At 46.7% G+C, this 25,082-nt stretch overlaps 2 protein-coding genes across 2 annotated transcripts; both read left to right on the plus strand.

Moving 5' to 3' along the window:
* Positions 1–651: 651 nt before the first annotated feature.
* On the plus strand, positions 652–17,851 carry LOC311123407 (uncharacterized protein; the record flags this gene model as incomplete). The annotated part of the gene is made up of 3 exons (XM_084197673.1): positions 652–694; positions 13,476–13,880; positions 15,899–17,851. The coding sequence occupies 3 exons, from the start codon at positions 652–654 to the stop codon at positions 16,474–16,476; spliced, it is 1,026 nt and encodes a 341-aa protein (XP_084053799.1). The 3' UTR covers positions 16,477–17,851.
* Positions 16,915–22,168, plus strand: LOC311123408 (uncharacterized protein; the record flags this gene model as incomplete). The annotated part of the gene is made up of 4 exons (XM_084197674.1): positions 16,915–16,932; positions 18,798–19,212; positions 21,129–21,415; positions 21,839–22,168. The coding sequence occupies 4 exons, from the start codon at positions 16,915–16,917 to the stop codon at positions 22,154–22,156; spliced, it is 1,038 nt and encodes a 345-aa protein (XP_084053800.1). The 3' UTR covers positions 22,157–22,168.
* Positions 22,169–25,082: the final 2,914 nt, after the last annotated feature.

Here is a 25,082-nt window from a genome sequence, read left to right on the forward strand (position 1 = left end):
ATAATAAACTAACTAAAAATTTACAAATAAACATTTCTGACATTTCAAAAAAAATAATCTGTGACCAATATAGCCACTGGTCAGAGAGGTGTACTGTTTACCTTCACCATAAATCTACCGTTTAAGAAGGGACCACAAGTTCTCAATAGGGTTTAGGTCAGGTGAGGAAGGGGGCCATGTCAATATTATTTCATCTTTAAGGCCTTTACTGGCTAGCCACGCAGTGGAGTACTTCGATGCATGTAATGGAGCAATGTCCTGCATAAAAATCATGGTCTTCTTGAAAGATGCAGACTTTTTCCTGCACCACTGCTTGAAGAAAGTGTCTTCTAAAAACTGGCAGTAGGTTTGGGAGTTGAGTTTGAGTCCATCTTCAACCCGAAAAGGTCCAACTAGCTCATCTTTAAAAAATACCAGCCCATACCAGTACCCCACCTCCACCTTGCTGGCGTCTGAGTCGAAGTGGAGCTCCGTGCCCGTTACTGATCCAGCCACGGGCCCATCCATCTGGTACGTCAACAGTCACTCATCTCATCAGTCCATAAAACCTTTGAAAAATCTGTCTTCAGATATTTCTTGGCCCATTCTTGACGTTTCAACTTATGGGTCTTGTTCAGTGGTGGTCGGGTTTCAGCCTTCCTTACCTTGGCCATGTCTCTGAGCACTGAACACCTTGTACTTCTGGGCACTCCAGGTAGGTTGCAGTTCTGGAATTTGAGGATAACAGGAGGATAATGGGTTCCTGGTAGCTTCACGTTTGATTCTTCTCAGATCCTTGGCAGTTAATTTGCGTCTTTTTTTCTCAACACGGTTCTTGCGACCCTGTTGACTATTTGCAACAAAACGTTTGATGGTTCTGTGATCACGCCCCAATATCTTAGCAATTTCAAGAGTGCTGCATCCCTCTGAAAGACTTTACAATTTTTGACTTTTCAGAGTCAGTTAAATCTATTTTTTGGCCCATTTTGCCTGAGGAAAAGAAGATGCCTAATAATTATACACACCTTGATATAGGGTGTTGATCTCCTTAGGCCACACCCTCCCTCATTACACAAATACACATCTCCTGATATGTTTAAATGTCACGGTTCAGACAGACGACCAGAGGACCACAATTGCGTCACACCAGAAAGTTTATTAAAACTTAAGGGAAAAGGGAAGTAGGGAGTGAATGAAGGCTCCAGGGGTAACAGGGATCCCGTCCAATGTGCTGGGTCTGTGCCCCCCCCAGTGGCAGCGATGCGTCCTATGAAGCCGGTGGTGGGTGGTCCAGAAGTCCTGGGGGGGGGAGACACAGACACAACAGGGCGGAATGAAACAAGGCAGCAGTACAGTTCAAGGGAAATCCAAAATACGTAGTAGCAAGGCAGAAGGCTGGTCAGAGTTACCGGGATTGAAGAGTAGTCAGGAGTCGTTATGGCAGAAGCAGGTCTGGATCTCCTGGGGCAGAAGAGTATCCAAAAATCAGGCAGGTCCGGGGTCACAAAACCAGGGTGAGCCAGAAGCGCGAGCAAACAGGTTCCGGGTGTGAGCTTTGCAGACGATCTGACACCGGAGAGCTGAAAGACAGGGCCTTAAATACTGGGAGAGGTAGTGGGTAATGCAGCGCAGCTGGCAGAGTAATTAGAGCAGAGCAGAGCAGGGACAGGTGGAGCTAGTTAGGCTGAGTAGAGAGAGTGGTGAGCAGAGTGGAAGAAAATTAAGGTGGTAACCCGGTGGAGTGAGAGGCTCATGACAGAACCCCCCCCCCAAGGGACGGCCCCAGAAGTCCCAAGAGCAACACCACGCCGGGCGGGAGGAGGGGAGCCGGAGGAGGGCTAGAACTCCTCCGAACGGTCCGAGTGAACGTCCTCATCCTCGGAGGAAGCCGGAGGGCCGTGGTCGGGAGATGGGACAGGTCCCGAGACAGGATCAGGCACAGGACAGGAAGCCGAGCGGGCAGGACGGTTAGGGACCCCTCTGGGGCGGCCCCTACGGATTGCAGGTTGATCAGGATGCCGTTGGTGGAAAGCGGTGATGAGAGTCCTATCCACAATCCGACTAGCTGGCACCCAGGTCCTTTCCTCAGGTCCATAGCCCTCCCAGTCAATGAGGTACTGGAGACCCCTACCCCTCCGTCTGGACCGAAGCAGGCGGCGGACGGTGTAAACCAGACCACCATCGACGAGCCGTGGAGGAGGAGGACAAGGCGCAGCAGGGACCAGCGGACTCTCATGGATGGGCTTAATCTTAGACACATGGAAAGTGGGGTGCACCCTCAGGGAATTAGGCAGTTGGAGCCGGACAGCAGTTGGGCTAATCACTCTTATGATAGGGAATGGGCCAATGAACCGAGGTGCCAGCTTCTGCGACTCCACCCTGAGTGGCAGGTTCTTCGATGACAACCACACCCTTTGACCAACATGGTAGGTGGGAGCAGGAATTCTCCGACGGTTGGCCCCGGTAGTGTAGCTGGCAACGGATCTGAGGAGTGTGGCTCGGGCTTGTGACCAGGTGCGGCGACATCGACGGGCAAAAGCAAGTGCAGATGGGCAAGTAACCTCCTCTTCCTGGCTGGCAAATAGAGGAGGCTGGTATCCATAAACACATTGGAAAGGGGACATACCGATGGCAGAGCAGGTCAGAGAATTGTGTGCGTACTCCACCCATGTCAATTGCTGCGACCAGGAGTGGGGGTTGCGTGAAGTCATGCATCGCAGTGCCTTCTCGAGCTCCTGATTAGCCCGCTCTGACTGCCCATTGGATTGGGGATGGAATCCGGAAGTCAGACTGACTGTGGCTCCCAGCAGGTGACAGAACTCCTTCCAAAAAGCGGAGGAGAATTGTGGACCACGGTCAGAAACTACATCCTTTGGCAGTCCGTGGATCCGGAAGACGTGTTCCAGGACCACCTGGGCGGTCTCCTTGGCGGTTGGGAGCTTGGGGAGGGGAATGAAGTGTGCCATCTTGCTGAAACGGTCAACTATGGTGAGAATAACGGTCATGCCACTTGAAGGGGGCAGCCCCGTGACAAAGTCAAGGGCGATGTGAGACCAGGGACGTCTGGGCACAGGCAGGGGCTGCAGCAATCCGGCTGGGGGCTGGCAGGACGACTTGTGTTGGTTGCAGATGGGGCAGGCTTGGACGAATTCCCGTACATCCTTTCTCAGAGAGGGCCACCAGAACCTCTGGGCGAGCAGGTTGTAAGTGCGGGTGGAGCCAGGGTGACAAGCTAGGCGGGAGTCATGTCCCCACTGAACGACCTGGGACCTCAGGTCTTCGGGGACAAAAAGGCGGTCAGCTGGGCAAGTGCTGGGACCTGGCTGGTTACGGAGAGCCTCCAGCACCTGTTCCTCAACAGCCCAGGTCAGAGCTGCAACGATGCAGGGACTTGGCAGAATCGACACAGGGTCCTTGGAGGGGGTGTCATCCTTCTGGAATTGACGGGAGAGGGCGTCTGGCTTGGTGTTGCGTGATCCAGGCCGGTATGACAGAGTGAAATTAAACCTGGTGAAGAACAGGGCCCAGCGGGACTGCCTGGAGTTCAACCGTTTGGCCGTGCGGATGTACTCCAAGTTCTTATGATCGGTCCAAACGAGAAATGGAATGGTGGACCCCTCCAGCCAGTGACGCCACTCCTCCAAGGCAAGCTTCACAGCCAGCAGCTCACGGTTCCCTATGTCGTAATTGCACTCAGAGGGGGACAACCGACGTGAGAAAAAGGCACAGGGATGGAGCTTCCTATCCTCCGCAGCCCACTGAGAAATCACAGCACCAACTCCCACATCCGAGGCGTCCACCTCCACAATGAATTGCCGGTCCACATCAGGCATCTGGAGGATGGGAGCGGAGGTGAACCTCACCTTGAGGGTACTGAAGGCTTTGTCGGCTGCTGGGGTCCAGGTGAAGGGTTGCTTGGTGCTGGTTAGAGCAGTGAGAGGGGCAGCAACGGTACTGTAGTTCCGGATAAACTTTCTATAGAAGTTAGCAAACCCCAGAAACTGTTGCAGCTTCTTTCTGTTCTCCGGAACTGGCCATGAAGTGACTGCTGATACTTTGGCAGGATCCATTTGGATACTTCCCTCTGCCACTATGTACCCCAGGAAGGCCACTGTCTTGACGTGAAACTCACATTTCTCTGCCTTGGCGTAGAGGGAATTCTCCAGAAGACGATGAAGGACTTGCTGGACATGGCGGGTGTGTTCAGACAGGTTTCTGGAGTAGATTAAGATGTCATCCAGGTAAACGAAGACAAACTTGTTTAACATGTCCCGCAGTACATCATTCACTAGAGCCTGGAACACAGCAGGAGCATTGGTGAGGCCAAAAGGCATAACCAGATACTCGTAGTGGCCTGTTGGTGTATTGAATGCGGTTTTCCATTCATCTCCCTCCCGGATCCGCACTAGGTGGTAAGCGTTTCTGAGATCCAACTTGGTAAAAACAGTGGCTCCCTGGAGCAACTCAAAAGCAGAGGTGAGCAGAGGCAGAGGGTAACGGTTTTTCACTGTGATGTCGTTGAGTCCCCTGTAGTCGATGCAGGGGCGAAGAGATCCGTCCTTCTTCCCCACAAAGAAGAAGCCAGCACCAGCAGGAGATGAAGATGAACGGATTAATCCTGCGGACAGAGAGCCATTGATGTAGTCCTCCATGGACTTTCTTTCAGGAGCAGACAACGAATAAAGACGACCCTTTGGAGGGGCTGTTCCAGGGAGGAGGTCGATGGCACAGTCGTACGGTCGGTGAGGGGGCAGAGATGTGGCTCTTGCTTTGTTAAACACCTCTCTGAGACCATGGTAGCATTCTGGGACATTGGAGAGGTCAGGAGCGGAGTTAGTAGGTACTGGCCGAGGGGGTAGTGCGGCAGCAAGCAGGCAGGTTCGGTGGCAGTCCTCTCCCCACTCCCTGATCACCCCGGTCACCCAGTCGAGCTGAGGGTTGTGCCGGCGGAGCCATGGGTAACCCAGGATGAGGGGTTGGCCTGGAGAGGGGAGCAGGTGAAACTGGATAGTTTCTTGATGGTTTCCGGACAGACCCATCGAGACCGGGGCCGTGACATGAGTGACCGATCCGAGTAAGTGTCCGTCCAGTGCCCGGGCAGGAATAGGAGGTGTCAAACGGAGGTTCTCCAGTCCCAGTTGGCGTGCCAGCTTGATGTCCATTATGTTGGCTTCGGCGCCAGAATCCACCAGAGCAGCCAGGGTGTGAGTTGAGTCAGAGAGGCGGAGGTGAACTTGCAGCAGGGGTTTGCGGTCGGAGGACTGGATGGTCATTGAACTCAACCGGACTCCCCCTATGCCCGGTGAGCTTCGGCCCTTTAAAGGGCAGGTTACCACACGATGTCCATCACCTCCACAATAGAGGCAGAGGTTTGAGGTGAAGCGGCGCTGGCGCTCTGCAGGAGTGAGAGAGGCTCGCCCAATCTCCATAGGCTCAGACTGATCAAGCTGACCTGGGTGAGTGGCAGTAGATGACAGGAGCCCAGTCGGATCTCTCCGAATGCCGGTAGTAGGTGGACCTTGGCGCCCCCTCTCACGACGACGGGTCTGTATCCTTCTGTCGATCCTGACAGTCAGTGCGATGGCTTCATCAAGAGTGGAAGGCAGTTCATGGGAGACCAACTCGTCCTTGATATAGTCAGCCAAACTATGGAAGAACGCGTCCACCAACGATGGTGTGTTCCAAGAACTTCGTCTAGCCAGGGTTCGGAAGTCGATGGAATGGTCTGCGACTGTACGTCTGCCTTGTCGAATACTGAACAGTTCACGAGACGCCTCTGCGGTTGGTGAATCCAGGTCAAACACCTTCAGCATCTCCTCAGCAAACAGGTCGAAGGTTGCACATGCGGGGGTTTGACGTTCGAACTCTGCTGTTCCCCAGAGTCGAGCTCGGCCCGTCAGGTGAGTGATGGCATACCCAACTTTAGCCCCCTCCGTGGCGAAGGTCCTTGGCTGCAAGGAGAACTGAAGTCGGCAGCTAGTCAGGAATGGCCGGACCTGGGTTGAATCGCCGTTGAACCGCTCGGGGTTTCCAATCTTGGGTTCCGGAGCAGCGGCTGCAATGACCGGGGCAGGTAACTCGGGGGCAGGGCTGGTGGGCAGACTGGCTGGGGTAAGGTTGGTGAGGAGTTGAATGATCATGGCGAGTTGTTGTTGCTGCTGCTGGAACTGCTGCTCATGCTCATCGGTTTCCATGTCGGGGAAAGTGTGCGCTGAGTCCATAATGGTCAGATCGTACTGTCACGGTTCAGACAGACGACCAGAGGACCACAATTGCGTCACACCAGAAAGTTTATTAAAACTTAAGGGAAAAGGGAAGTAGGGAGTGAATGAAGGCTCCAGGGGTAACAGGGATCCCGTCCAATGTGCTGGGTCTGTGCCCCCCCCAGTGGCAGCGATGCGTCCTATGAAGCCGGTGGTGGGTGGTCCAGAAGTCCTGGGGGGGGGAGACACAGACACAACAGGGCGGAATGAAACAAGGCAGCAGTACAGTTCAAGGGAAATCCAAAATACGTAGTAGCAAGGCAGAAGGCTGGTCAGAGTTACCGGGATTGAAGAGTAGTCAGGAGTCGTTATGGCAGAAGCAGGTCTGGATCTCCTGGGGCAGAAGAGTATCCAAAAATCAGGCAGGTCCGGGGTCACAAAACCAGGGTGAGCCAGAAGCGCGAGCAAACAGGTTCCGGGTGTGAGCTTTGCAGACGATCTGACACCGGAGAGCTGAAAGACAGGGCCTTAAATACTGGGAGAGGTAGTGGGTAATGCAGCGCAGCTGGCAGAGTAATTAGAGCAGAGCAGAGCAGGGACAGGTGGAGCTAGTTAGGCTGAGTAGAGAGAGTGGTGAGCAGAGTGGAAGAAAATTAAGGTGGTAACCCGGTGGAGTGAGAGGCTCATGACATTAAATCCAATAAGCATTCCAGTTTATACAGCTTGGAGTTGGGAAATATGCATAATAATGATGATATGGTCAAAATACTGACTTGCCTAATAATTGTGCACACAGTGTACAGTGCTTTCAGAAAGTATTCACACCCCTTGACTTTTCCCACATTTTGTTGTGTTACAGCCTGAATTTATAATGGATTAAATTGAGATTTTGTGTCACTGGCCTACACAATGTCAAAGTGGAATTACGTTTTTGGAAATGTTTACAAATTCAATAAAAGCCTAAATAAGTTCAGGAGTAAAGATTTTGCTTAACAATGTCACGATCGTCGGGAACAGATGAGGACCAAGGCGCAGCGTTGCAGACGAACATACTCTTTATTAGCGATATAACGACAAACTAAACAAAACGATAACGTGACAGTCAATGGTCCAACACGAACAAGATCCCACAACCACTGTGGGCAAACAGCCTGTTTAAATGTGGTTCCCAATCAGAGACAACCAGCCACAGCTGACACTCGTTGCCTCTGATTGAGGACCACACTGGCCAACATAGAAATGGAATACATAGATCTACACACCCTGGCTCAACATAACAGTGTCCCCAGAGCCAGGGCGTGACAGTACCCCCCCCTAAAGGCGCGGACTCCGACTGCGCCAACTAAATACCACAGGGGAGGGACCGGGTGGGCACTCCGCCTTGGCGGCGGATCCGGCTCCGGGCCTGATCCCCACTCCCTCTCCAACCCCCCAAAGTACCCCTGGTCCGGTCTGGCCCCGCTGACCGGAGCTGGACAGAACACTGATGGAGCGGATTGTTCTATCTCCGGCGTAACGCATCTGACCGGTGCCGGACCAGGCACCAGTGGAACAGGCACGGGCCGTGCCGGACTGACGACACCCACCACTGGCTTGGTGTGGAGAACAGGCACGGGCCGTGCTGGACTGACGACGCACACCACTGGCTTGGTGTGAGGAGCAGGAGCGGGCCGAACCGGGCTGGCGACGCGCACCATTGGCTTGGTGCGGGAAGCAGGAGCGGGCCGGACCGGGCTGACGATGCGCACCCCTGGCTTGGTGCGTGGAGCAGGAACGGACCGGACCGGGCTGACGATGCGCACCCCTGGCTTAGTGCGTGGAGCAGCAACGGGCCGGACCGGGCTGACGATACGCACCCCTGGCTTGGTGCGTGGAGCAGGAACGGGCTGGACCGGGCTGACGACTCGCACCCCTGGCTTGGTGCGAGTGGCAGGAACAGGCCGGACCGGGCTGGCGACGCGCACCATAGGCTTGGTGCGGGGAGCAGGAACAGGCCGGACCGGGCTGACGATACGCACCCCTGGCTTGGTGCGTGGAGCAGGAACAGGCTGGACCGGGCTGACGACTCGCACCCCTGGCATGGGGCGAGTGGCAGGAGCAGGCCGGACCGGGCTGGAGACTCGCACCATTGGCCTGGTGCGGGGAGCAGGAACAGGCCGGACCGTACTGGGGACACACACCACTGGCCCTACGCAGGGATCTGGAATGGGCCGGACCGGACTGGTAACACACCCCAGTACCTCTCGCCGTGCCTCTACACCTTCCATCCCCTCTTCGACCAGTGGCCCCCGTAACCTGGCGGCCTCCTCTACCAACCCGCTGGGCCGCTCTGTCGCGGTCTCCTGCTGGCCCGTCGTCCACGGCGTTAGCCCCCCCCTAAAAAAATTCTGGGCGTCTCTCCTACCCGTGGACCAGGTCTCCATGTTCCTCGCCAGACTTTCGCCCTTCTGCTTCCAAGTCCGGCCCTTCTCTTCCTCACCCGGCTTGACCCAGTCGAGGAGGCGAAGGAGATCTGCTAGAGATCTCCCTGGCGATGGCTCCTGGACACGCTGCTTGGTCCAGTCTTGGTGGGATCTTCTGTCACGATCGTCGGGAACAGATGAGGACCAAGGCGCAGCGTTGCAGACGAACATACTCTTTATTAGCGATATAACGACAAACTAAACAAAACGATAACGTGACAGTCAATGGTCCAACACGAACAAGATCCCACAACCACTGTGGGCAAACAGCCTGTTTAAATGTGGTTCCCAATCAGAGACAACCAGCCACAGCTGACACTCGTTGCCTCTGATTGAGAACCACACTGGCCAACATAGAAATGGAATACATAGATCTACACACCCTGGCTCAACATAACAGTGTCCCCAGAGCCAGGGCGTGACAAACAATTGCACATTAACATTAATTAATTGCATGGACTCACTCTGTGTGCAATAATAGTGTTTAACATGATTTTAGAATGAATAGCTCATCTCTGCCCAATAATTGTGCACACATACAGTGAGGGAAAAAAGTATTTGATCCCCTGCTGATTTTGTATGTTTAATACTTATTTCCCTCATTAAAATGCAATTCAATTTATTACATTTTTGACATGCGTTTTTCTGGATTTTTTTGTTGTTATTCTGTCTCTCACTGTTCAAATAAACCTACCATTAAAACAATAGACTGATCATTTCTTTTTCAGTGGGCAAACGTACAAAATCAGCAGGGGATCAAATACTTTTTTCCCTCACTGTATCAACAACAACACTAATAATAATCATAATCATAATATTAATAATATCAACAACAATGTTTTATCCTATATCCTATTTATTGTCCTTTGGTCTGATGAGTCCAAATTGGAGATTTTTGGTTCAAACTGCCGTGTCTTTGTGAGACGCAGAGTAGGTGAACGGATGATCTTCGCATGTGTGGTTCCCACCGTGAAGCATGGAGGAGGAGGTGTGGTGAACGGATGATCTCCGCATGTGTGGTTCCCACTGTGAAACATGGAGGAGGAGGTGTGGTGAACGGATGATCTCCGCATGTGTGGTTCCCACCGTGAAGCATGGAGGAGGAGGTGTGGTGGTGACTCCTGAGTGGCGCAGTGGTCTAAGGCACTGCATTGCAGTGCTAGCTGTGCCACTAGAGATCCTGGTTCGAGTCCAGGCTCTGTCGCAGCCGGCCGCGACCGGGAGACCCATGGGCGGTGCACAATTGGTCCAGCGTCGTCCAAGGTAGGGGAGGGTTTGGCCGGCAGGGATGTGGGTTTGTTTCCCACGGGGGGGCCAGTATGAAAAAAAAAACATGTATGCATTCACTAACTGTAAGTCTCTCTGGATAAGAGCGTCTGCTAAATATGTAAAATGTGGTGTGGGGGTGCTTTGCTGGTGACACTGTCAGTGATTTATTTAGAATTCAAGGCACACTTAACCAGCATGGCTACCACAGCATTCTGCAGCGATACGCCATTCCATCTGGTTTGCGCTTAGTCGGACTATCATTTGTTTTTCAACTGGACAATGACCCAACACACCTCCAGGCTGTGTAAGGGCTATTTGACCAAGAAGGAGAGTGATGGAGTGCTGCATCAGATGACATGGCCTCCACAAACCCCCGACCTCAACCCAATTGAGATGGTTTGGGATGAGTTGAACCGCAGAGTGAAGGAAAAGCAGCCAACAAGTGCTCAGCATATGTGGGAACTACTTCGAGACTGTTGGAAAAGCATTCCAGGTGAAGCTGGTTGAGAGAATGCCAAGAGTGTGCAAAATTGTCATCAAGGCAAAGGGTGGCTACTTTGAAGAATCTCAAATATAAAATATATTTTGATTTGTTTAACACTTTTTTGGTTACTACGTGATTCCATATGTGTTATTTCATAGTTTTGATGTCTTCACTATTACTCTACAATGTAGAAAATAGTAAAAATAAAGAAAAACCCTTGAATGAGTAGGTGTGGTACTGTGCATCTACAGGATGTATTGTTACACCATGTAGGAGCAGTATAGATCTAGTCTGTTCATTATATACATCTATATGATGTATTGTTACACCATTGTTGGGCCAAAATACCAGCAACAGTGTGTGAAAACCTTGTGAAGACTTACAGAAAACGTTTGACCTGTGACATTGCCAACAAAGGGTATATAACAAAGTATTGAGAAACTTTTGTTATTGACCAAATACTTATTTTCCACCATAATTTGCAAATAAATTCATTAAAAATCCTACAATGTGATTTTCTGGATTTTTTTCTCTCAATTTGTCTGTCATAGTTGACGTGTACCTATGATGAAAATTACAGGCCTCTCTCAACTTTTTAAGTGGGAGAACTTGCACAATTAGTGGCTGACTAAATATTTTTTTCCCCACTGTACATGATGTATTGTTACACCATGTAGGAGCAGTATAGACCTAGTCTGTTCATTATATACATCTATATGATGTATTGTTACACCATGTTGGAGCAGTATAGATCTAGTCTGTTCATTATATACATCTACATGATGTATTGTTACACCATGTAGGAGCAGTATAGACCTAGTCTGTTCATTATATACATCTATATGATGTATTGTTACACCATGTAGGAGCAGTATAGAGCTAGTCTGTTCATTATATACAGTGGGGGAAAAAATTATTTAGTCAGCCACCAATTGTGCAAGTTCTCCCACTTAAAAAGATGAGAGAGGCCTGTAATTTACATCATAGGTACACGTCAACTATGACAGACAAAATGAGACATTTTTTTCCAGAAAATCACATTGTAGGATTTTTAATGAATTTATTTGCAAATTATGGTGGAAAATAAGTATTTGGTCAATAACAAAAATTTCTCAATACTTTGTTATATACCCTTTGTTGGCAATGACACAGGTCAAACGTTTCCTGTAGGTCTTCACAAGGTTTTCACACACTGTTGCTGGTATTTTGGCCCATTCCTCCATGCAGATCTCCTCTAGAGCAGTGATGTTTTGGGGCTGTCGCTGGGCAACACAGACTTTCAACTCCCTCCAAAGATTTTCTATGGGGTTGAGATCTGGAGACTGGCTAGGCCACTCCAGGACCTTGAAATGCTTCTTACGAAGCCACGTTGCCCGGGCGGTGTGTTTGGGATCATTGTCATGCTGAAAGACCCAGCCACGTTTCATCTTCAATGCCCTTGCTGATGGAAGGAGGTTTTCACTCAAAATCTCACAATACATGGCCCCATTCATTCTTTCCTTTACACGGATCAGTCGTCCTGGTCCCTTTGCAGAAAAACAGCCCCAAAGCATGATGTTTCCACCCCCATGCTTCACAGTAGGTATGGTGTTCTTTGGATGCAACTAAGCATTCTTTGTCCTCCAAACACGACGAGTTGAGTTTTTACCAAAATGTTATATTTTGGTTTCATCTGACATTCTCCCAATCCTCTTCTGGATCATCCAAATGCACTCTAGCAAACTTCAGACGGGCCTGGACATGTACTGGCTTAAGCAGGGGGACACGTCTGGCACTGCAGGATTTGAGTCCCTGGCGGCGTAGTGTGTTACTGATGGTAGGCTTTGTTACTTTGGTCCCAGCTCTCTGCAGGTCATTCACTAGGTCCCCCCGTGTGGTTCTGGGATTTTTGCTCACCGTTCTTGTGATCATTTTGACCCCACGGGGTGAGATCTTGCGTGGAGCCCCAGATCGAGGGAGATTATCAGTGGTCTTGTATGTCTTCCATTTCCTAATAATTGCTCCCACAGTTAATTTCTTCAAACCAAGCTGCTTACCTATTGCAGATTCAGTCTTCCCAGCCTGGTGCAGGTCTACAATTTTGTTTCTGGTGTCCTTTGACAGCTCTTTGGTCTTGGCCATAGTGGAGTTTGGAGTGTGACTGTTTGAGGTTGTGGACAGGTGTCTTTTATACTGATAACAAGTTCAAACAGCTGCCATTAATACAGGTAATGAGTGGAGGACAGAGGAGCCTCTTAAAGAAGAAGTTACAGGTCTGTGAGAGCCAGAAATCTTGCTTGTTTGTAGGTGACCAAATACTTACTTTCCACCATAATTTGCAAATAAATTCATTAAAAATCCTACAATGTGATTTTCTGGATTTTTTTCCCTCAATTTGTCTGTCATAGTTGACGTGTACCTATGATGAAAATTACAGGCCTCTCTCATCTTTTTAAGTGGGAGAACTTGCACAATTAGTGGCTGACTAAATACTTTTTTTCCCCCACTGTACATCTACATGATGTATTGTTACACCATGTAGGAGCAGTGTAGATCTAGCTGCTTATTTTATTATTATCTGTTTGTTTGACTGAATTAATCAGAAATTGCCTTAAATGCAGATGTGTAGTAGATGTAAGTTTGATTCTCACTGATCAAAAAATGCACTAATCAATCAACACATGCATCTGTTTGTTAGTCTCAATTTAATATTATTATTTAATAATAAAATAAAATAAAACGTTTTGTCATGGAAAAACATAACCTTCCCTCAAGTGCGTCAGCACGCCTGTCTGCAGATGACGATGTGCGTCTTTCAGGCGACGCTGCTAGTGTGACGTATAATCTAGTGGACGGAACACTTCTTCAACAACAACAACAGCTAGTCAGACACCTCGGTAGCCAACATAGCTGAAAGATTCAAGCTGTTTACACTGTTTCAGTGTATATTAGCCACTATGTTTTAAACACACTTCTGTCGGCTTATGCCGTTTAGCTAGTTACCCCCTTTAATTTAATATTTACCTTGCTAGTAGCTAGTAGCTGGATAGTTAACATCCCCGACCATGAGCTCACTAAACTACTCTCCTCCTGCTAAAGAAGAGGAGGTCTGCTGGACGGAGAAAGAAGCTCTAGTGAAAGAGGAGGAGGAAGAGGAGGATGTTACAATACAAAAACAAGTAGAGGGTGAGGCTGTTACCGTGAAAGAAGAAGAGAAAGACGTTACAGTGAAAGAAGAGGAAGACGCGTTCAGAGTGAAAGAGGAGGAGGATGTTACAGTGAAAGAAGAGGAAGACGCGTTCAGAGTGAAAGAGGGTGAGGCTGTTACTGTGAAAGAAGAAGAGAAAGACGTTACAGTGAAAGAAGAGGAAGACGTGTTCAGAGTGAAAGAGGAGGAGGACGTTACTGAGAAAGAAGAGGAAGACACGTTCAGAGTGAAAGAGGAGGAGGATGTTACTGAGAAAGAAGAGGGTGAGGAGGCGACTGGGGATCTGATTAACAACAGTAAGAACTATCTTGAAAACGGGCACAAACTGTCTGCAGTTGTTGAACTGATGCGGGGGTAATGAAACTGTATTTCACTGAAGTCCTACACTTTATTACGTTGTTTATAGTGTAGGAATTGATGCTACACTGTAAAATGTGTACAGGGTTGGGTAGCCGAATCCACTAATTTGAAGGGGTGTCCTAATATTGAGTTACCCTCAGAACAGCCTCAATTCATCGTGGGCACGACCTCTACAAGGTGTCGAAAGCGTTCCACAGGGATGCTGGCCCATGTTAATATGCCATTTAGCAGACGCTTTTATCCAAAGCGACTTACAGTCATGTGTGCGTACATTTGTACGTATGGGTGGTCCCGGGGGATCGAACCCACTACCCTGGCGTTACAAGCGCCATGCTCTACCAGCTGAGCTACAGAGGACCATGTTGACTCCAATGCTTCCCACAGTTGTGTCAAGTTGGCTGGATGTCCTTTGGGTGGTGGACCGTTCTTGATACACACGGGAAACTGTTGAGCGTGAAAAACCCCAGAGGCGTTGCAGTTCTTGAAAAAAAACGCTGCGCCTGGCACCCACTACCGTACCCCATTCAAATGCACTTAAATCTTTTGTCTTGCCCATTCACCCTCTGAATGGCACACATACACAATCCATGTCTCAATTGTCTCAAGGCTTAAAGACTTCTACACTGATTGAAGTATTACTAGTCGATCACCAGACATTTCTGTTAAAAAAACAACAACGATAAAATCTTGCGTTCCTATTTTTATTTATTCGTAGCTTTATTTATGTATAGCTCAGTTCAGTGTCCTCCAGCCATAGAGCCAATCAGATAGCTCAGATCAGTGTCCTCCAGCCATAGAGCCAATCAGATAGCTCAGATCAGTGTCCTCCAGCCATAGAGCCAATCAGATAGCTCAGATCAGTGTCCTCCAGCCATAGAGCCAATCAGATAGCTCAGATCAGTGTCCTCCAGCCATAGAGCCAATCAGATAGCTCAGATCAGTGTCCTCCAGCCATAGAGCCAATCAGATAGCTCAGATCAGTGTCCTCCAGCCATAGAGCCAATCAGATAGCTCAGATCAGTGTCCTCCAGCCATAGACTGTAAAAAGAAGCCTTAAATGCACAGCAAAGCTATTCTGTGAGATTTCAAAACTTGTAAAACCGTGACTAAAGAGAGACTCAACGAATACGACAAAAGAGCTGCAGTTTTTATGAGTGAGTTCATCAGTGCTTAATTTGTAAATCGGGAGGTGCTGTGAGCACGGGTAATGTCTCCCGAGTGGCGCAGTGGTCTAAGGCACTGCATCGCACTGCTAGCTGCGGCCACTAGAGATCCTGGTTTGAATCCAGGCTCTGTCGTAGCCGGCCGAGACCCATGGGGCGGCGCACAATTGGTCCAGCGTCGTCCAGGGTAGGGGAGGCATGCCGGCAGTTGGTAGAGCATGTAGCTCAGTTGGTAGAGCATGGCATTTGCAACGCCAGGGTTGTGGGTTCGATTCCCACGGGGGGGGGGCAGGATAAAAAATATAATAATGTATGCACTCTGGATAAGAGCGTCTGCTAAATGACTAAAATGTAATAAAGCGTTGCAGCCATTTGCGTAGTGTCACAGAGCAGTAGAGTACATTTACATTTTAGTCATTTGCAGACACTCTTATCCAGAGCGGGGGTGGGAATGGCCGGCAGGGGATGTAGCTCAGTAGAGCATGGCGTTTGCAACGCCAGGGTTATGGGTTCGATTCCCACGGGGGGCCAGTATAATTATTATTATTTTTTTAATGAATGTATGCACTAACTGTAAGTCACTCTGGATAAGAAAATAACTAAAATGGAAGATTAGATCTGAAGCTCTACATTATTATTATTAAGTCTTTTTTAAAGAGGAAATGTTGTGAAAACTGACTTCAGGTTATTGAGGGATCGAGTCTAGATTAAACGTCATAGGAAGTTTTTATAATGTGGAGGTTTCATTCAGGTCTCTGTTTAACTAGATACTTGATGTTTGTCTTTGACAGGAAAGAGACCTTCAGCGGAACCAGACTCCGAGACGTCCAAACCAGCGGGACGACATCACTGTTCCCAGTGTGGAAAGAGTTTTACTCAGTTAGGGAGCCTGAAAACACACAAGAGAATACACACAGGAGAGAAGCCTTACCGCTGTTCCCAGTGTGGAAAGAGTTTTAGGTGGTTAGGGAGTGTGGAAAGGCATGAGAGGACACACACAGGAGAAAAGCCTTTCCAATGTTCCCATTGTGGAAAGAGTTGTACCCAGTTAGGGAGCCTGAAGGAGCATGAGAGAATACACACAGGAGAAAAGCCTTACCACTGTTCCCATTGTGGAACGAGTTTTTCCCAGTTAGGAAACCTGAACCAGCATGAGAGGACACACACAGGAAAAAAGACCTACCACTGCTCCCAGTGTGGAAAGCGATTTACCCGGTTATGGAACCTGAAAGACCATGAAAAAATACATACAAATACTCAGGAGGAGAAGACATACCACTGCTCTCATTGTGGAAAGACATTTTCCCAGTCAGAAGACCTGAAAACACATGAGAGAATTGAAAGGCTGTGTTCTGACTTATGTTTTTGACTCGAGAATTTGCGTTTTTGTCAGGGCCGTCAGACTTGTGTTAACGTTTTGTAATTTTAGTGCACAATTGTTTTATTTATTGCGATTAATCACATTGGTCTGAAAGCTTTGAAAATACAGTGAAAGCATCCATTGAGATTAAATAAAGTGTGCTTTCTCAATGTAACAAATTTTTTGACACATACGTATTATGACACCTCCGCTGTGGGGCTCTATGGAGTCATAATATCCATAAAAACAATCTGTCAAACAGGGAAATGGTTCCAATCTCTTTTTCCACCATTCATTTTTTCCCATAGGGGATTTTAAAACCACTTAAAATTAGGGCTGTGTTTCGTGTAGGCTTACCCTGGCGTGACGTTTTGATAACCCTGTAACTCTCTCTCGGACAAGGTGACTTTTATCAATATATTCGGCTCTGTTTACTCTGATGCGAAAATGCTAATTAGCAACAAAGTAGACGACACGCAAGACTACAAATCCCTGCACGTCATCTCTAGCTGACACGTTTGCTAACAGGTATTGTGTCAATTTAAAACTTGCACAAGACAGACAGTTCACAGAATTGTCCATTATGGGGTATTCTGTGTAGATTGATGAGGGGATTTAAAAAAAAAAATCCATTTTAGAATAAGGCTGTAACGTAACAAAATGTGGAAAAAGTGAAGGGGTCTCAATACTTTACGAATGCACTGTTCACCACTGGCAGACTTTTCTACCAAATCAAATCAAATGTTATTTGCCACATACACGTGTTTAACAGATGTTATTGCGGGTGTAGTGAAATGCTTGTGCTTCTAGCTCAGACAGTGCAGTAATATCTAACAAGTAATGTGCTAGTGATGGCTATTTAACAGTCTGATGGCCTTGAGATAGAAGCTGTTTTTCATTCTCTCAGTCCCAGCTTTGATGCACCTGTACTGACCTCGCCTTCTGGATGATAGCGGGGTGAACAGGCAGTGGCTCGGGTGGTTGATGTCCTTGACGATCTTTTTGGCCTTCCTGTGACATCAACTGCTGTAGGTGTCCTGGAGGGCAGGTAGTTTGACCCCGGTAATGCGTTTCGTTCGGCAGACCGCACCACCCTCTGGAGAGCCCTGCGTTTGCGGGCGGTGCAGTTGCCGTACAAGGCTGCGTGATACAGTCCGACAGGATGCTCTCAATTGTGCATCTGTAAAAGTTTGTGAGGGTTTTAGGTGCCAAGCCAAATTTCTTCAGCCTCCACACTGTCTGCGTGGGTGGACCATTTCAGTTTGTCAGTGATGTGTACGCCAAGGAACTTGAAGCTTTCCACCTTCTCCACTGCGGTCCCGTCGATGTGGACAGGGGGTGCACCCTCTGCTGTTTCCTGAAGTACACCATCATCTCCTTTGTTTTGTTGACGTTGACACCAATGGCAGACAATGGCAGACTTTTCTACAATTGGCAGACTTTTCTACCATTGGCAGACTTTTCTACATTTGGCAGATTTGTACACAGTCATATGATATGTAGTATAGGAAACACAGGTCCGCCTCCATCCTCTGGTGGGATGGATAACGTGTTATGTCTACAGAAAAACCTAGATTCAAATAAACGTCCTATTTATCAAAGGTGCTTTTGGCTGGGGTCAAAATGACCCCAAAGGACTTTCATTTCTTAAAGTCCATATTGATTCAGAAACACTTAATCATGATTTAGATTTATTAAGAACAAGTTGATTGACAAAGTCATGAACATTTTGAAGAATTTAATAAACCACCTTTGGGCTATGATCAAAGATGTGCTTCTGGTTATGATTACATTCCAATGTGTAGTGGGTGTAAAGTTTGTTTTAAATTCTCAGTCATTAAAAACGAATCAATCAACACATAGTTCTCTTTGAACATCTTAATATAATATTACACTTTTATAAAATAATTGAAAAATTAACTTCTGGTTCCTCAACTGCGTTTCCCACTCCAGTCAGCAGATGGCGATGCATCTTTCAGGCGATGCTGCCAGCGTGACGTATAATCTAGTGGACGGGACGCTTCTTCAACAACAACGACAGCAGGAGCAGCTTGTCAGCCACCTCGGTAGCTTTCTAGCCAATACAGCTGAAACATTCACGCTCTTTACACTGTTTTGGTGTATATGATTCGCTGTGTTTTAAAAACACTTCAGTCGTATGTACTTGTTGGCCCATTTAATTATATATTTACGTTGTTTGTCAGCTAGCTGGTTTGCTAAGTTAGCTTAGAACCAGGCTAGTTGCTAATGCTAGCTAGCTAACATCCCCGACCATGAGCTCACTAAGCTACTCTCCTCCTGCTAAAGAAGAGGAGGTCTGCTGGACGGAGAAAGAAGCTCTAGTGAAAGAGGAGGAGGAAGAGGAGGATGTTACAATACAAAAACAAGTAGAGGGTGAAGCTGTTACCGTGAAAGAAGAAGAGAAAGACGTTACAGTGAAAGAAGAGGAAGACGCGTTCAGAGTGAAAGAGGAGGAGGATGTTACAGTGAAAGAAGAGGAAGACGCGTTCAGAGTGAAAGAGGAGGAGGATGTTACAGTGAAAGAAGAGGAAGACGCGTTCAGAGTGAAAGAAGAGGAGGATGTTACAGTGAAAGAAGAGGAAGACGCGTTCAGAGTGAAAGAGGAGGAAGATGTTACAGTGAAAGAAGAGGAAGACGCGTTCAGAGTGAAAGAAGAGGAAGATGTGGGAGAGATAACTGTCACGTTGAAAGAGGAAGAGGAGTTTGGAGATCTGTTTAACACCAGTAAGTACCATCTTAACAGGGGCACAAAATCTGCAGTCGTTGAACCAATATTCAGTAAAGGGGCATTGTACTGAAGTTGTACACTTTAATGTTGTTCGGTAGGAATGGTTAAAGCTACACTGTAACGTGTAGAACATCAAGAGTGGTCTATCAACAGAACGTTAACAATTGATTTTAATGCATCCAATGACAATGTCTGAAATACTGTAGTCCTCAATATCTCCTATTAGCCTAGCCCAAGATGTACACTTAAAGGGGCAATCAGCAGTTTCTACATCCATTTTGGGACTCATACATTAATGATATGTACCCATTCATTCTTGAAGAAATCACTTATAAATGCCTCATGAGCTTAGTTCAACTGTCGTACCCCATCAGATCCCAAAATAAGCTTTTTCTACTCCAATGTTTAGAAACAGTGTAAATGTGAACCAACACTGTATAGCCTCAACATGGTTAAAACTATAATGGTGATGTCATGGATGGTCAGTCCTTGCATCCATAGGTCTGTCTATGAATTTGAGAGTAGTTACATTTCTCCAGCCCCATCATCATCTTATTACCAAAACAGTGGTGGAATGACAGCTTTGTTATTGTTTGAACTGCAGATTGGTTGATTGATTGATGTGTGGGCAACCTAGGGTTTAAACAGCAACAAAATGGCTGCCCAGAGACTTGTCTGAACTTCTTGATGAGGTCGCTAGGTTTTGGGTTAAGGTTGCTACAATAGCTTTCTCTATGAATTTGAGAGTAGTTACATTTCTCCAGCCCCCATCCCTCAGCTTTTTACCGAAACTGAGCAACTTTAAAGGGTGCCTGGGTAAGGCCAACATGTCACATATGTTCCAACTTCAATTCATTATTTCTCAATTATGCTTTAAGATACCCATGTAAAATATATGTCATAAATACTTCCTCCTAAATAGATTCCATTTAGTGGAAATCCCCCAAAGTCTTTTCTTGTTCTAGTTCCATGAGGAATCACACTTTCATTAAGTTTTAGCCCATTGAAGACCATTAAAAACTACAAGGCTAAATGACACGTTACTTTCATAGCGTATTGTCTACTGACAGGTGATGTCATTTTAACGCGACACGGTTGCTGTCGCGCTCTCAGACGTAAGACTGCTCAGCCTAAAGACATTCCATGAGAGCAAGATTAGATTTTAAAGCTCTACATCATTTGTTTTGTGAAAACTGACCTCAGGTTATTAAGGGATCTGGATTAAACCCAGTTGTGTAAAGTACTTAAGTAAAAATACTTTAAAGTACTACTTTAGTTTTTTTGGGGTATCTGTACTTTACTTTACTATTGATATTTTTGACAACTTTTACTTCACTACATTCCAAAAAAAAATGATGTACTTTTTACTCCATACATTTTCCCTGACACCCAAAAGTACTCGTTACATTTAGAATGCTTAGCAGGACAGGAAAATGGACCAATTCACGCACTTATCAAGACAACATCCCTGGTCATCCCTACTGCCTCTGATCTGGCAGACTCACTAAACACAAATACATCGTTTGTAAATTATGTCTGAGTGTTGGAGTGTGCCCCTATGCTATCTGTACATTTTAAAAACAAAGAAAATGGTGCCTTCTGCTTTGCTTAATATAAGGAATTAGAATTTATTTATACTTTGACTTTTACTTTTGATATTTAAGTATATTTTAGCAATTACATTTACTTTATATTTAGAACCAAATACTTTTAGACTTTTACTCAAATAGTATTTTACTGGGTGACTTTCAATTTTACTTGAGTAACTTTCTATTAAGGTATCGATACTTTTACTGAAGTATGACAATTGGGTACTTTTTCCACCACTGATTAAACCACATACGAAGACAGTTTTATCATGTGGAGGTTTCAAATCAGGTCTCTGTTTAACTAAATACTCTGTCTTTGGTAGGAGAGAGACCAGACTCTCACTCTGACAGCGGGAAGAGTCCTTCAGGGGAACCAGACCCAGAGACGTCCAAACCAGTGAGACGACACCACTGCTCCCACTGTGGAAAGAGTTTTACTAAGTTACAGAACCTAAAAGAGCATGAGAGGACTCACACAGGAGAAAAGCCTTTCCAATGTTCCCAGTGTGGAAAGAGTTTTAGTCAGTTAGGGAGCCTGAAAATACATAAGAGAATACACACAGGAGAGAAGCCTTACCACTGCTCCCACTGTGGAATTAGTTTTCGCTGGTTAAGGAGCCTGAAGGAGCATGAGATGACACACTCTGGAGGGAGGAAGATCTACCACTGCCGTCAGTGTGGAAAGAGTTTTAACCAGTTAGGGAGCCTGAAAATACATACAAGAATACACTCTGGAGAGAAGCCTTACCACTGTTCCTGCTGTGGAAAGAGTTTTAGCTGGTTAGGGTACCTAAAACGGCATGAGAGAATACACACAGGAGAAAAGCCTTTCCAATGCTCCCAGTGTGGAATGACTTTTGCCTGGTTAGGGAGCCTGAAAACGCATGAGAGATCCCACACAGGAGAAAAACCTTTCCAATGCTCCCAGTGTGGTAAGGGTTTTACCCAGTTAGGGAACCTAAAACAGCATGAGAAGATACACACAGGAGAAAAGCCTTTCCAATGTTCCCAGTGTGGAAAGAGTTTCACACAGTTAGGGAACCTAAAAGAGCATGAGAGGACACACACACAAGAAAAGCCCTACCGATGCTCCCTGTGTGGAAAGAGTTTTACCCAGTTAGGGGCCCTGAATAGGCATGACAGGACACACACAGGAGGGGATAAGACCTACCACTGCTCCCAGTGTGGAAAGACATTTAACTGGTTAAGGCACCTGAATAAGCATGAAAGGATACATACACAGGAGGAGAAGACATACCACTGCTCTCATTGTGGAAAGACATTTTCCCAGTCAGAGGACCTGAAATCACATGAGAGAATAGAGAGGCTATGTTCTGACTTATGTTTTTGACTGAGAATTTGTTTTTTTGTTAATGCCACATGAAATCATTGTTTATATGAAATCATTGTTTATCATTGTTTATATGAAATCTTCCTCAAAAATAGGCCTGTTTTTGTATTTGGATACATTATCATATCTAACATCAGATTAAAATGTGTATTTTGTTTTGATGATACACTTTTTTATATTGGATACAAGTATGAACCCTTAGATGTTCATTATATGATTTGGATATTTTTAAAAATTGCTAGTTGGGTCATTCCTAGTATCCGGTGCCTTTTGGACCTCATCACTTTTGGATATTTCTTTATATATAAATATTTTTTTTTTTTGTTGTACTCTATGAAAAAAAAGTTACGTTTGCGTTTCAGAAAAACATATTGGTGCATCACCCTAACAGGGTGGAACCTTACAAGGTGGAACCTAACAGGGTGGAACCTAACAGGGTGGAACCTAACAGGGTGGAACCTAACAGGGTGGAACCTAACAGGGTGGAACCTAACAGGGTGGAACCTAACAGGGTGGAACCTTACAGGGTGGAAATGTTGAGCCTAAATTAGTCATAGCTCTGTGAGGGAGAAAGTTTTGCGCTAGCATAATGGTGAACACTTGAACAGGATTTTAACTTCTCTATCAAACATATTTTTACATTTAGAAATGTGATAAATGTTATTTCCAATTTAGCCTGACAGGGTGGAAATGTATGAGTGGGACATACAGACTAACAACATGAATCAGTGCTTATATGTATGTAGCTTTGCACCAAATAAATAATGACACTTCCTGAATGTGGTGTCATTGTAGGAAATGATGACGCTTCCTGAATGTGGTGTCATTGTAGGGAATGATTAGACAGAATTTAACTAGGACTTTAAAATAATGAAGTTATATTTGTCCTGGAAGTTGATCAATAACACCCAGGGATCAGTGGTGTCGTTTGGCCTGGGCTGGGATGTTTTTGATCCAGCCCCGAACCTTTTGATGGCCAGTTTCCATAATCACAGTGATAAGAGTTTCCATAACCACACTGATAAAAGTTTCCATAACCACAGTGATGAGTTTCCATAACCACACTGATAAGAGTTTCCATAACCACACTGATGAGAGTTTCCATAACCACACTGATAAAAGTTTCCATAACCACACTGATATGAGTTTCCATAACCACAGTGATAAAAGTTTCCATAACCACACTGATAAAAGTTTTCATAACCACACTGATAAGAGTTTCCATAACCACACTGATAAAAGTTTCCATAACCACACTGATATGAGTTTCCATAACCACACTGATAAGAGTTTCCATAACCACACTGATATGAGTTTCCATAACCACACTGATATGAGTTTCCATAACCACACTGATAAAAGTTTCCATAACCACACTGATAAAAGTTTCCATATACCACACTGATGAGAGTTTCCATAACCACACTGATGAGAGTTTCCATAACCACACTGATAAAAGTTTCCATAACCACACTGATATGAGTTTCCATAACCACACGGATAAAAGTTTCCATAACCACACTGATAAAAGTTTCCATAACCACACTGATATGAGTTTCCATAACCAAAGTGATAAGAGTTTCCATAACCACACTGATAAGTTTCCATAACCACACTGATAAAAGTTTCCATAGCCACACTGATAAAAGTTTCCATAACCACACTGATGAGAGTTTCCATAACCACACTGATAAAAGTTTCCATAACCACACTGATATGAGTTTCCATAACCAAAGTGATAAGAGTTTCCATAACCACACTGATAAGTTTCCATAACCACACTGATAAAAGTTTCCATAACCACACTGATAAGAGTTTCCATAACCACACTGATATGAGTTTCCATAACCACACTGATAAAAGTTTCCATAACCACACTTTTACATTTACATTTAAGTCATTTAGCAGACGCTCTTATCCAGAGCGACTTACAGGAGCAATTAGGGTTAAGTGCCTTGCTCAAGGGCACATTTACGTCATTTAGCAGACGCTCTAGTCCAGAGCGACTCACAAATTGATGCATTCACCCTATAGCCAGTGGGATAACCACTTTACAATTTTTTTTTGGGGGGGGGGGGGGTAGAAGGATTACTTTATCCTATCCCAGGTATTCCTTAAAGAGGTGGGGTTTCAAATGTCTCCAGAAGGTGGTGAGCGACTCCGCTGTGTGTGGGGGGGGGGGGGTAGAAGGATTACTTTATCCTATCCCAGGTATTCCTTAAAGAGGTGGGGTTTCAAATGTCTCCGGAAGGTGGTGAGTGACCCCGCTGTCCTGGCGTCGTGAGGGAGCTTGTTCCACCATTGGGGTGCCAGAGCAGCGAACCGTTTTGACTGGGCTGAGCGGGAACTATGCTTCCGCAGAGGAAGGGGAGCCAGCAGGCCAGAGGTGGATGAACGCAATGCCCTCGTTTGGGTGTAGGGACTGATCAGAGCCCGAAGGTACAGAGGTGCCGTTCCCCTCGCTGCTCCAAAGGCAAGCACCATGGTCTTGTAACGGATGCGAGCTTCAACTGGAAGCCAGTGGAGTGTGCGGAGGAGGGGGGTGACGTGAGAGAACTTGGGAAGGTTGAACACCAGACGGGCTGCGGCATTCTGGATGAGTTGTAGGGGTTTAATGGCACATGCAGGGAGGCCAGCCAACAGCGAGTTGCAGTAATCCAGACGGGAGATGACAAGTGCCTGGATTAGGACCTGTGCCGCTTCCTGTGTGAGGCAGGGTCGTACTCTCCGAATGTTGTAGAGCATGAACCTGCAGGAGCGGGTCACCGCCTTGATGTTAGCGGAGAACGACAGGGTGTTGTCCAGGGTCACGCCAAGGCTCTTCGCACTCTGGGAGGAGGACACAACGGAGTTGTCAACCGTGATGGCGAGATCATGGAACGGGCAGTCCTTCCCCGGGAGGAAGAGCAGCTCCGTCTTGCCAGGG

This window comes from Coregonus lavaretus (genome assembly GCF_964263955.1).
Source record: "Coregonus lavaretus genome assembly, contig: HAP1_SCAFFOLD_3461, whole genome shotgun sequence".
Lineage (NCBI taxonomy): Eukaryota > Metazoa > Chordata > Actinopteri > Salmoniformes > Salmonidae > Coregonus > Coregonus lavaretus.